Genomic DNA, 13,472 nt, shown 5'->3' with positions numbered 1-13,472 from the left:
CAAGTCCCATTGAATTCAGTTGGACTTTCTTCTGAGTAGACATGAGGATTGCATTGTAATGCCCATGGGACTTCAAAGTACACACATGCTTAGGATTTTACTGTAAGACTATGTATGGCTACTTAAACAACACATCCATCCCCACAGAATCTGGGGTAGAGCAGCATCCTTGATAGCATCTCAATATGCATGCATGTGGGTGGCGCTGTGGGTTAAAGCCTCAGCGCCTAGGACTTGCCGATCGAAAGGTCGGCGGTTCGAATCCCCGCGGCGGGTTGCGCTCCCGTCATTCGGTCCCAGCGCCTGCCAACCTAGCAGTTCAAAAGCACCCCCGGGTGCAAGTAGATAAATAGGGACCGCTTACCAGCGGGAAGGTAAACGGCGTTCCGTGTGCTGCGCTGGTTCACCAGATGCAGCTTGTCACACTGGCCATGTGACCCGGAAGTGTCTGCGGACAGCGCTGGCCCTGGCCTATAGAGTGAGAGTCTGGCAAGACTGGCCCGTACGGGCAGGGGTACCTTTACCTTTACCTATGCATGCATAAGATCCCACTGTATCTATGATACACTGAATTGGGGCCAGCGTATTGAGGTCAGGGCATAGGACAATGTAGGTGCATTGCTCAAAGCAGTTAGTCTGGCGCAAGGAAGGAGCAATAAATGTTGTTTTCATATCTGGATATTCCGGATTATGCATGCCTACCTATAAACAGTTGCTAAGCAGCATTGAAATATTACACTTGCGAGAACGTTCCTCAAGAATAGGGAGGATTCTAGTTTTTATCTTGATGAGATAAGCATTTGCCAGGATTATACTGCCTCCACCAAACTCTGGGAAGTATTACATTAAATTCCTAGCTACCTTAATGCTGTATACAACTGGAAATCATTCTGGGTGTGCATATGTAATACGTACAAAAAGGCAACATGAGAAAGAGTTATCCATTTGTTGGAAGGGGACAAGAGCTTGCTTCCTACTTCAGTAGCCTTGGAGCTAGAGATTTCTTATCTTTGCAGTTCCTGACCAATATTCTTACAGGAAGGGGATTTCTCAACCCCCTTGTTTCTTGCTTCATTGTTCAAGTGCTCTTCTATTTAAGGGGGAGAAATTGTATTCCTCCCCCTCACTTAATTAAATAAATGTTTGCATCATTAAATTCTTGTTAAATTTTGTCATATTGCAGACCAGTGTTCTGGTTCTCTTGTTCTTTGTACTGCCACATTTTCTGGACACTTGAAGGGCTTCTGAATTTTGGCACTGGAATGCATGGGCGATGTGTCTGAGGCTGAGCCAAAAGCACATATGCAGCATGGAGGGTTGTGGAAGTTGTCTTCGTCTTCATCATACTTCTTAAATATTTGTGTCAAGCTGCAATGGATTGTGATCCTGTAAATTGTACTGTTTGAAAGTGGTCATTGCAAGACCATGAGGAAGGGCCATAGCTTATTGTTGGAGCATCTCTTTTACATGCAGAAGGACCCAAATTAAGTCCCTGGCATCTCCAGGTACAGCTGAGAATGTCTGCTGCCTGAAATCTTGTAGAACCACAGCCGCTCATGGTAGACAATGTTGAGTTAGATGGACCGATGGTCTGACACAGTATAAGACACTTTCCTATATTAGTAAGATGCAAGAATAATTGTCATAACGACACATAGCAATTGCAGAAGATGTGTTCAAGTTGGGAAAGCTATCAAAAACGGTGTCAGTTCTCAACAGTTCACAGCATTGATTGCAACGCTTTTGAGCAAATCTAATGAGTACCTTGTTCAAATATGGATGATTAATAGGGCTTTGAAGAATAGTATTTTAGGTGACAAATACTGTATATTAGTGATGAGGGCATTTGCAAATCTATAGCACCTACTGGCTACATAGCAATTCTTCCTCTTCTTCATCCTGCTCAGTCTGGAAAAGCTGCATTTGACAGCTTTAAACTCCATTAAACTCAGTGGGACTTACCTTCCTACGTAAGATTGTGCTATGTATCCTTTTATATTTGTTTCTTTGGGAGTCAGCTACAGCTGGATTCTTGTGCTCAACATCTTTAGGTGGAAATGGAACCGTTTTGTCCAACATAAAGTTGCTGCATATATATGTCTGTACATCGTATTTTAAGGCATGTGATGAGCGTTTGTGAATTCCATGTGGAAGGGTTCAGCTATTGAAGAGAGAACTGTGCAAGAAAAAGTGTCTTGCAGAAAGCAATATGAAAAATAAGGGGAAATGTGCAATTCCTTGGCACATCCAAAAGAAGCTCTGCACACCCGATGGTTGGAGCAAGCATAATGATTACCACATTGCAGCTACTATAAATTACTCTCAAATGAGGACTCTTGATGTGGCAGCTCCTCACATGGAGTGATTTTTATTGATGCAAATGTTGATGCACAAGAGGCTTGTAATGGTATTTAATGTCATTGGCTATGCATGGTGAGCCATCAAAAGCTCAACACCAGATGAATTGTTAGCACACAAATCAATGGGTGGATGTGACTATGTGGTAGTTGTAACATGTATACCCAGTCATCCTGTTCAGATATTTACAATGCACTCCCGTACATGTCTACTCAGAAGCAAGTTTCACTGAGGACAATATGAGACTTTCTGATAAGTTTTCATAGGATTGCACTGTTGGACTCTAGAATACATTTAACTTAGCTGGATAGGATGATACATTGCATTTTCCCCCCCTCCCTTTAATCTTTCTTGTTGGCATTATTTAAATGTACTCATACTTTTCCAAACTCCTCCGAGTCTTGCTTCCCATCTCAATGAATCACTGCAGCACATATTTTAGAGTGGGTTTAAATAAAACCAAACAAAAGAGCATGCCTAAAATACAACAGGGATATCCCTGTTGTTGTTGTTGTTTAGTCGTTTAGTCGTGTCCGACTCTTCGTGACCCCATGGACCAGAGCACGCCAGGCACCTCTGTCCTCCACTACCTCCCGCAGTTTGGTCAACCTCATGCTGGTAACCTCAAAAACACTATCCAACCATCTTGTCCTCTGTCGCCCCCTTCTCCTTGTGCCCTCCATCTTTCCCAGCATCAGTGTCTTCTCCAGGGAGTCTTCTCTTCTCATGAGGTGGCCAAAGTACTGGAGCCTCAGCTTCACGATCTGTCCTTCCAGTGAGCACTCAGGTCTGATTTCCTTAAGAATGGATGCATTTGATCTTCTTGCCATCCATGGGACTCTCAAGAGTCTTCTCCAGCACCATAATTCAAAAGCATCAATTCTTCGGCGATCAGCCTTCTTTATGGTCCAGCTCTCACTTCCATACATCACTACTGGGAAGACCATGGCTTTAACTATACGGACCTTTGTTGGCAAGGTGACATCTCTACTTCTCAAGATGCTGTCTAGGCCTGTCATTGCCCTTCTCCCAAGAAGCAGGCGTCTTTTAATTTCGTGGCTGCTGTCACCATCTGCAGTGATCATGGAGCCCAAGAAAGTAAAATCTCTCACTGCCTCCATTTCTTCCCCTTCTATTTGCCAGGAGGTGATGGGACCAGTGGCCATGATCTTCGTTTTTTTGATATTGAGCTTCAGACCATATTTTGCGCTCTCCTCTTTCACCCTCATTAAAAGGTATCCCTAGCTTTCTTCAAAGTGTGCAGGGATTTTTATCACTGTTGGTGAGGTTGCAGGGAAGTTAATAATTTCTGGAAACAAATCCTGGGGGAATTAACTAGGTCTACAATCCTTTGCATGCTTAGTTGCTAGCAATTCCATTGAGTTCAAGTAGCATTTACTTATGAGTAAACATGCATAAGCTCAAACTTGTTTTAGATCTGAAAATGTAGTGACCATGCCAAAAGGAAATGTTGCTAAGATCAAAGAGACACATTTAGGAAATGAAATACAGTGAGCCAGCAACTTAACACACATTTAACTTGTACACATTCAGCTTTACATGCTTGGCAATTTAAAAATAAATAAAGGGGGTGGGAATCCAGGAAAAAGCTGTGCCAAGCCCATCCATCATTATGCCCAATGTATTTTGAGTATGCAATATTTTGGCTTTAGGCACAATCTCTAGAACATAACCTGCATATTAATTGCAAGCTTACTGTAGATCCCCAGACTGAGGGACTAGTCTGTCAAATTTTGGATGTGGCTATTTTGAAAAAATTAGTATTGGTAGTATGAGGAAATCAATATAATACCGAATGTAAACAGGATCAAAGTTCAAGGACAACTCAAAAATATTCTAAGCAGTTTTGGAATATTACACAGAATGTGGCAACTGTTTTACAAGTGTACTGTGTTTTAGTTGAGCATTTGAATAAACTTGTTTAAACAAGGTGCTGCCTTGTATCAGATCAGGCTGTTGGTCCATCTAACTATATTGTGCACAGACTAGCAGAAGAGGTCCAGGGTTTTGGACAGGAATCTTTCCAGAAATACCTGGAAATGCCAAGGATTGAAGGTGGCACTTTTTGATTACATAACAATAACATGTGCTCTACCACTGAGTTATGGCCCTTTCCACTCACAATGCTAACTTGTTAGTGACTTTTAGACACTATGCCACTGTAGCATAGTGGCCAAACAGACTGAGGTTTGTACCAGGAAGCCCCTGGCTAACATATTTTCTGTGCCATGAACTCTCTAGGCAGCATTAGGCAAGATATGTCACTCAGCTTCCCTCTTCCTAATTTGTAAGAATGCAGAGAAATAATGCAAAGATAGTGCTTTTCTGGGTTCTATGTAACAACAACAACAACAACAACAACAACAACAACAACAACAACAACAACAATGTAAATATAATCATCCATAATAATCTTAAACTCCTATCTTCTATTTCAGCTCTGTGCTCTACAAGGACAGTGCAGGTGAATATGCCGGCTTCTGCTGAACTGAAGAACATTTGCAAGACTCCATGATCTTTAAGTCCACTCCTAGTTGCACATCTGCTGCTTGACAGAGATGGCTCGTGATGCCAGATCTTCACGATCAGTTAAAAAGGAAGAGATAAGCAAAAAGAAATCAAGCCCAGTCAAAAAGAAATCTTGCCAAGTAACAAAAGATGCCAAGAAAACTTCTCTAAAAGCAGAAAGTTCAGCAAACTGCAAAAAGCACCTGGAAGAAAAGAATGACGGCAAGAAAAAAACACAGGAAGAGAAACCACCACTGAATGCAACATGCCGATTTCTCAGGAGCAGCGTAACCAAAGCCTTGTCTGGAACACCTTGGATGGATCTGGGGTTAACTGATAATGTTCTGTTGCGTAACCAGCCTCCTTTGAGCTACAATGGCTTTACCATGACTCTCCGCAGGAAACCGTTTCCCCATAGACTGTTCCAGACGCCAACAATCATGCGAGCAACTAAAGGTGGCCCAGAAAAAAGTGTAGGGAGAAGAGAGAAACCTGAATCAAGAACCTCCTGTGTATTAGGAAGGAAGGAAGCAGAAGAGGCTGCAAAGGATTTAAACCAGGTTGGTGCATTATCTTCTCCCAAGGAGGCGGAGGAGGAGGAGGATCTGTGTGATCCAGAAGGCCACTGCTCTGAATGTGATAGTCAAGCCAAAAAGGGAGAGACACCTTCTGAAGAAGGTATTTCTGCTTCTAATGGTGATGTACCAGGTACGCAAAACCCAGAGATATTAAAGGAGGCATGCCAGTGTACAGAACCTGCGCCCACAGAGCAGGTTCTGAAATATTTGCCTCCGAGTACCTGTGAAGAAAATTTCACTCAACTTTCCCCTGCACATTTTCATCTTGACTCTGCTATTCCTATAAAGGTACATGAAGAGAATGACTCGGGAGCATTTGTGAAATCACATTCTGAGAGTTGTTTGGATGTGTCTCCTGCCCCCAAACAGTATACCTGTTCACATTCCGATTCTGCATTAAGTCTTTCCTCGGAAGCAAACTCAAAGGAACTTGTAGAAAGGTCAGAGTTTTCCACAGAGGCTCACTCCAAAACTACCTGTGATTTGGTGCTAACTGATGGTGATCCTGATGCTGCCATTTTGATTACCTCCGAATTGATCTCGAAATTGCATTTAGATGACCCATGTGTGTTACAAGGGTCTCAGCTCAATCAGGATCCTGAGCCTACCATTCAAGAAGTAGAAGCTGCCTCATGCTGCATCTCTGAATCAGAAGGCTGTTTAAAAGATCCAGGCCTTTGTGTGGAATCTCATTTACCAAAGGACTTGGAACTGGAGCTAAGCAGTAAAGCACTTGATTCTTATTTCAACTCCAGACAACTTTATTTAGAATGTGACCAAACAAATGGCACGTTAGCATGTGAACAGGTTTCTAATACCTCTTTGACTAGTTTTATATTGGGAGATCTTGAGCAGACACTTGAAAAGATCGCCGTAGACACTTTCACTTTAGATTCAGGTGCTGTGCCTGTTGCACCCCTCAACCTAGAAAGTACAGCAGATTCCGTTCTGGTAAGCAGCGACACCTTTAAGGAAAGTTTTCCCAACTTGTCTGAAGATGCTAATTCAGGGCCTCCATCAGCTGCTGCAGAGGATACAGATACCAAGACAGTTGTGTTAGATGAATCCATTCCAAAACCTCAGGATCCATTGTTGCAGTTGGAAAGTGGTGGGACTGTTGCAAACTCTGTTCAGGACATCGGGAAATGTGGTGCTAATCTAGTTGTAGTTTCAGAGACTGCCTCCTGTGGGAACCCAACTGGCAGCCTTCCTGTCTCGCTTGCATCTTTGCAACCTGTGCTAGAAAAGAAGAAGCGAAGGCGATGTGGGGTGTGCGAGCCATGTTTGCGGAAAACTAACTGTGAAGAATGCAGCTGTTGCAGGAAACGCAAAACTAGTCACAGGATATGTAAAAAGAGAAAATGTGAAGAACTGAAGAAGCCTCCACTGCCACTGCCGCCCTTAATGCTGCCCTTTGTATCATCAGAGGTAAGGAAAAAGATGATTCATTAAATGTGCATGACGCAGCCTTATTCAGCTTGGTGCTCTCCAGCTGTATTTGGGCATCACCTCCCATCATTCCCAGTCAGCATGGCCAGTGGGCAATAAATTAGGGGAATTATAGACCAATGACATCTGAAGGGCACCATAAAGTCATTAAATAAAAAATAAAAATTACTATGTAACTTAGTTTAAATGTTACTAAATCCTGGCACTGTTAAAGATGCAGACCTCAGTCCAGGATTGTGTTAAGTGCATTTAGGCCCACTGAAATCAATCAATCCAGTGGAACTTATTTTTATACAAATACCATACATATGCATGGGAACCAGAGGTCCAGAAAACAAGTATGACTTTGGACATCTTTTTTTCCATGGTAGTGCATCTCTCTCTCTCTCTCTCTCTCTCTCTCTCTCTCTCTCTCTCTCTCTCACACACACACACACACACACACACACACACATATATATATATATATGGAAACCTCAAGCATTGTGATTTTTTTTTAAGTGACTGGTTTAATACTAAGTTCTAAGTAGTGCTGAAGGTAGAGACATACTTGATAGATTTTTGCAGTTCTAATAACAGAGTTCATTCAGAAAGACAGTGTTTATGACCAGTAAATTTCATGATATTTTTTTCCTATTTCCACTGTAATTGCATAGAGTTTGTTTCTTTGTGGGCATTGTGTGTGTAACATTTCAGGGTAGAAAATCACAGCCAGGCTTATAGATCAGAGGGATCATGAGACCATCAACATCCTAGTGGATCTTGCTACCTTGGTCTGAATTTTCCCCTGTGAATAGAACTGCTGCATTTTTAAAGCTTTGATCTCTCCAAATGCAAACAGCCTCAGCTGTGGTTTCTAATCCCTTTTCTTACAAGGAAGTGTAGGACATGCTTCTGGTAGCACAGTAGTGAAAATAGCTATATTCAAGTGGAAAGAGTTAAACCCTTTTTGCTACTGTGGCAGATCAATTGTTGAGTCTGCAGTGAGTTGTGAACTTCTGGTGTCAAACAAGGAATTTTGCCTGTGTGTTGCCTCTCAGGTTTAGCCAGAGGATGGAGCTACAGGAAAGCCAACAGGCCAGCAAAGAAGCGCTTCAGTTGCTCTAAAACTATTCCGCTCAGATCATGATGATTTAGAAGTAGATTATGGTTTGCCTCCCTTGAATTGCATATCTTATCTTTCTTTATGCTGCCAGACTCCACTGGATGGTAGATAGCATTCCTTGGGTGTTTTCTTCTCAGCAGGGGATATTCCTTTACGTTGGGGAGGGTGTTTTAGAACAACAACAATGTAACAGCCAATGTAGGGATCCTGGATCCACTTTAAGACCCTATAAGCTTGGGAGTATATTTTGCATTAATTGTGCATGTTGTTAGAATTCAGTTTTCAATATGCTGTGGAAGAAAGCTGAGGGAAATATCAATTACTCCTTACATTCAAGAACATGGATAATTGAATAAGGTTTGGCAGCAGCATACTGACTCGCTGATTGTGAATGCTTATCATGACTCACATAAAGGTGCAATTAAAATACCAAATTTTAATTGTCTTGTGCAGCATTAAGAGAAGCCGGACAATAATGTGGGACAAAGGTTTAACTCATCATTAACTATAAAGGTACATATAGAAGATAAAAGAGCAGCCATCCCTAGAAAAAAGTGTGTGGTTGGGGGAGAAAGGTCCAGATTCAGATGTAATACAAAGCCATTCTACAGCTTCATTTCTGGCTGCATAGCAGCAGCAGGAATGGGGGTGGAGTACCAGGATGCTTGCTCCTTCACAATAGGCATTATGTGTGAACAGGCTGTTGAATCAGTACGCTTAACTTCCCAAAAAAATATTTAAAATTGAAGTGCCAGAGGGGAAAACATAGTGACCTCTACTTTTTTTTGAGCAGCAGCATTGCTATCCTAAATTACATACTGATTCCTCAAAATGGTTTCTGTGATCTATAAACATTACCTTGTTTGAGTCTGGTCTCATTTGGTATCTAGTGTCTAACACAAACAGAAATTATGGCAGATAACCGTTGACAAGACTACATTTTCTTGCAGCACAAGAGAGTCTCAGTTGACAGTTGAATCAAGTTCAGTGCTAAGGCTGGGAATTAAACGGCATGCTTTTTCAGACAAATTAGGGAAAACATGGCACCCTACAATTTTGGGCAAGGCTTTTGAACTTGAGCTGGAAGAAAATTTCTTCGTTGCTTTTTAGTGAATTGATAATGTACTTTTTACAGGCTGCAAAACACAGCAATAATTGCCCAGCAATTTTTGCTTGATACAGTCAAACAAAGGCAAAACAAGGCAAGGGCTGATTTAGGTATAGTGTGTATTATATTCCTCTTTTACACCATGTTGCCCCGTATTCATTTTGTCTTATATTAAATAGATAGTATACATAGTAGCACTAGATCATTTCTTTAGAAAAGTAGGTTTGCAAGTAGAAAATGCTAGGATCATGCTGCAAAATACTTGACACCTTCAAACGATGGCTCGAGGGTAGTTTGCTAAGTTACAGGGGCCAAACAGGAAGAAAAGAGGTGGAGCAAAGAGTCAGGAAGGGCATGGCAGCAACAAGAGCAGAAGCTGACAGCAGCAGGGGCAGAAGTGAGCGGTGCGGCAGAACTCGTGATGGAGAGTCGACCCTCTGGAGTTGTAAGGGCAAAGAGGAAAGTTCTGGATAGGGTGAACCACTGATGAGAAGGGCGGCACCATGTACAGTATATTTCTATGGCGATATTTGAAGGATAAGACAATAGCCTAAATCCGTCCTGCTCCATTACACTCACACTTACAGGGTTATCTTGCTGCATCTTAAATAGCTTGGCTTATTATTTTAGTTAGCCTGTGGAGGAGCTGAGTTCTTGCAAAGCGTTGTGCTTTGATATTGTGGCCAAGCTGTTCCAGCAGTTTATCTTCCTTGTCCTCTTTGGCAATAACATTATTTAGGCAGATAACCCTTGGGGGGGGGGGAATAAACACCTTTTGAAGCAAAACTGGTTGGAGCAAAAGCAAGCGACACATGGCTGCTTTTGAGTTTGCGTAGAGCAGGGGTCAGCAAACTTTTTCAGCAGGGGACCAGTCCACTGTCCCTCAGACCTTGTGGGGGGCCGGACTATATTGGGGGGGGGGGAATGAACGAATTCCTATGCCCCACAAATAAACCAGAGATGCAGTTTAAATAAAAGAACACATTCTACTCATGTAAAAACATGCTGATTCCCAGACCTTCTGCGGGCCGGATTTAGAAGGCGATTAGGCCGGATTTGGGCCCCCATGGTATAGAGGCTTGATGGCTCCTTTTTCCTGCTAATCTGGTGGAGGAGGAAGGGAGGGCAGTGTTAGAAACTGGGATAGAAATGCTAGGAGCCAAATGGCTCTTGGGACCAGGGTTGTGGGTGCCAAAACAGAATATCTAGTCTCCATTTGTGGGGGGTTGGCAACACTATTTATTTATTATTTTGATGAGTATGAACTAGTACACAAATCACATAAGTGACACATGGCTAATACCAAATTTTAAACAGAAATTGCTATTACGTGTTTAATTTGATGTATACAATAAAAATATCGATACCATACTTCTGTTTTCAAAACACACTACTCCTGGCTTCCTCAACCTCCGCCCTCCAGATGTTTTGAGACTACAATTCCCATCATCCCTGACCACTGGTCCTGCTAGCTAGGGATCATGGGAGTTGTAGGTCAAAAACATCTGGAGGGCTGAGGTTGAGGAAGCCTGCACTACTCTTTATTGTTAAACTCCTTAACATATTGTCTATCCGTAACGTATACTTCGAGGCTTCAAGGCACATATATTTCCATAATCCACGAGTAACAGCCAAGTGCAAATAACGGCACCCAGACCTTTTGAGGTGTTTGCAAATGGAGAATTTTTAGGCGCAAAATGTGCCTGGCGCCCCACTAATTTTGAGCTCTGAGAGAGGGGAAGTCCCCCACACAAATTAGATCTGGAGAATGAGGCTGTATTTACATTTAAAGCACATTCACCCCTCCAAGAATTCTGGGAACTGTGGTTTAAGGGTGCTGGGAATTGTAGCTCTGTGAGGGGGTAAACTACAGTTTTAAGGATTCTTTTTTGTGGTCGGAGAGGGGTTGTTTTAACTTTATGATGTGTATGCAGCCAGAGGCCCTGTGCTGCCAGCTTGTGGACATAGTAGTCTTCCATGCTCTCCATTGTTGCTTGGCCTACATTGCTGCTTTAAAGGGAAGCACTGCCCAGAAAGCAGTGAAGCTGTGTCTGCTGGGTCCCATCTGCACTAGACATTTAAAGCGGTATCACACCACTTTAAACAGCCTTAGTTTCTTCTAAAGAATCTTGGGAACTGTAGTTTGTCAAGCATGTTGTTAGTTTCCTCACAGAGCTGAAGTTCCCTTGTAAGATAGATTAATCATTAAACTATTCTGAGAATTGTAGCTTTCGGAGGAGAATAGGGGATCTCCTAACAATGCTCAGCATCCTTAACAAACTGCAGTTCCCAGGATTCGGGGGGGGGGAGCCAAAGTAGTATTAAACTTCTTTAAATGTATAATGCAGATAGGCCTCAGACAGCACCTTGAAGCATACGCTGAGCCCACTGGAGTTGAGTGAGAGAACTGGGCCCTCTGGCTGTACTGGGGCCAAAGTAGTAGGTTCAGGACCAGATTCTGTTCTTTCAGGCTGGCAAATAACATACTTTTGGATAGTTGGGTGAGGATCCCTGCCAAAACTAAGTGAATGAAGAAAGGCTAAAAACCAGTAAAGGCAGGTGGGTTTTTAATCCAAAGATCAAAAGCAGGCATAGGAATGTAATTGAGTACATAAGCAAGTTCCCTCTTCGCAGGAGCATTGTAGTTGCAATATTATGGGTACTTATGTATTTTTAATTATTGAGCAAAGCAGACATCTGCTAAGGTCACCAGAAAAGAATGGTGGGAGCTAAGACAGGAAGCGATTAAGGCAAGGAGCAAAAAAGGTTTTAGCAGAGGCCAGTTCAAGCAAAGGATGAATTCTAGCTCTTCTGTCAATCTTTTCCCCAGACTAAACATGCCTCCCTTTGATTTCTTCTGACCTCCTCATTGTATAGCAGCTTTGCTTCTTCACCCTTTTCTTTAAGTCTTCTCTCTGCTTTTTTAATGAGCTACCCCCTATTCTTTAACTTCTTTTTCGCTGTCAGTTTCATTTTCTTGGGCACTTCTGGTGTGTGTGTGTGTGTGCACGATTTGTATGTTGAACATAATGCTCTCAGTTTGTATGGCAACAAGTACTTTTCATCTTGAGAATTCTAGACAATTGTATCGGTAAACTCTGTGTCTGGCCAGTACAATAGACAAACAGGCAGAGAAGTATATTGTATCATCTTAGCAGAAGTAGAAAATTCTAAGCAAAATAGTCTTCAAAGATATGTTCCTGCTGCAACATGGAAAGTGAGAAATTGAGTATCTTTTCTGCAGTGCTGATATGATCAGCTCCTGGAATGTAGCATAGATAGAGAATTCTTGGCTGATACTCTACACTTAGACTGAATTATGTGTGTCTAAACCTCAAGACTTCCTACTGTTACCTAATTATCTTTCATCTGACAAGCCAACTAGTAGATGCAATGCCAGAAAATGGGTGAAAATTTTTCAGATGCACTTTATGTTCTATTAGATGCAATTTTGTTGAGTCTTTGCATAAATGCAAAAAGATAACTTACGCAATTGTTGCGTGTGTCAGTGTATACATACGTTTCACATCTGCTTGTTTCTTTTTAAGAAAAACATAGCTTGTGAAGTAGCTCTCTGGGGGGGGGGGAGTTTAAGTAACTCCCAATATGCACTAATTCCCATCCCAGATTCAGAAGCAGCCTGGGTTTAAGACACCTGCTACTTCTCTTCTCCCAAGAGCAAAATAATCTTGCATCATGTACAAAAGATCATGTGTTCGTACTGCAGTCATCCACTATTGCAATTACAATTCTTACTCCAGAAGCCTGCATTGAAAGTATATGAAATTGACCTTTTACAAGTATTAACCACATTGGAATGTTGATGCAGTCACTTTGCATCTAGGGGTAACTAATCTCCTTCTATGCTACAAGTGACATCTTTGTTTCTAGGTGGGATGGAAGTCATCACTCATTTCTGAAGAATGGGAAATGGCAGATGCTTCCCTTTCGCTCTTGTAATCATAGAGCCCACGTGGTATAGTGGTTAGAGCAGTGCTTCGCAAACTTGGGTCTTGAGCTGCTGTTGGACTACAACTCCCATCATCTCTGACCACTGGTCCTATGAGCTAAGGATGATGGGAGTTGTAGTCCAACATCAGCAGGAGACCCAAGTTTGAGAAACACTTGGTTATGAAGCTCACTGGGTGACCTTGAACTAGTTATTGCCTCTCAGCTGAATTTACCACACAGGGGTGTTGTGGGGATTAAGTGAGAAGATGGAGAACCATGTACACCACCTTAGGCCCCTTGCTGAAAAGGTGGGATACAAATGCAATGAATGAATGACTAAACTGGAGTTGGTAGCCAGTGTGTGTTTGCTGCTAAGAGTACACTGCCTAGGCTT

At 42.3% G+C, this 13,472-nt stretch overlaps 1 protein-coding gene across 1 annotated transcript in view; it reads left to right on the top strand.

Annotated features, from left to right (window-relative positions):
• The window catches only part of TET1 (tet methylcytosine dioxygenase 1), a 70,803-nt gene that overhangs the window by 5,023 nt on the left and 52,308 nt on the right, over positions 1 to 13,472 (top strand). The window contains exon 2 of the mRNA XM_028729440.2: positions 4,818 to 6,893. Within this exon, the coding sequence (XP_028585273.2) occupies positions 4,938 to 6,893 (1,956 nt within the window). The 5' untranslated portion in view covers positions 4,818 to 4,937. The remainder of the gene's footprint in view (positions 1 to 4,817; positions 6,894 to 13,472) is intronic.

Source organism: Podarcis muralis, chromosome 6 (genome assembly GCF_964188315.1).
Source record: "Podarcis muralis chromosome 6, rPodMur119.hap1.1, whole genome shotgun sequence".
NCBI lineage: Eukaryota > Metazoa > Chordata > Lepidosauria > Squamata > Lacertidae > Podarcis > Podarcis muralis.
Note: the sequence above shows the minus strand (reverse complement) of the source record. Positions and strands in the feature narration are given on the sequence as shown.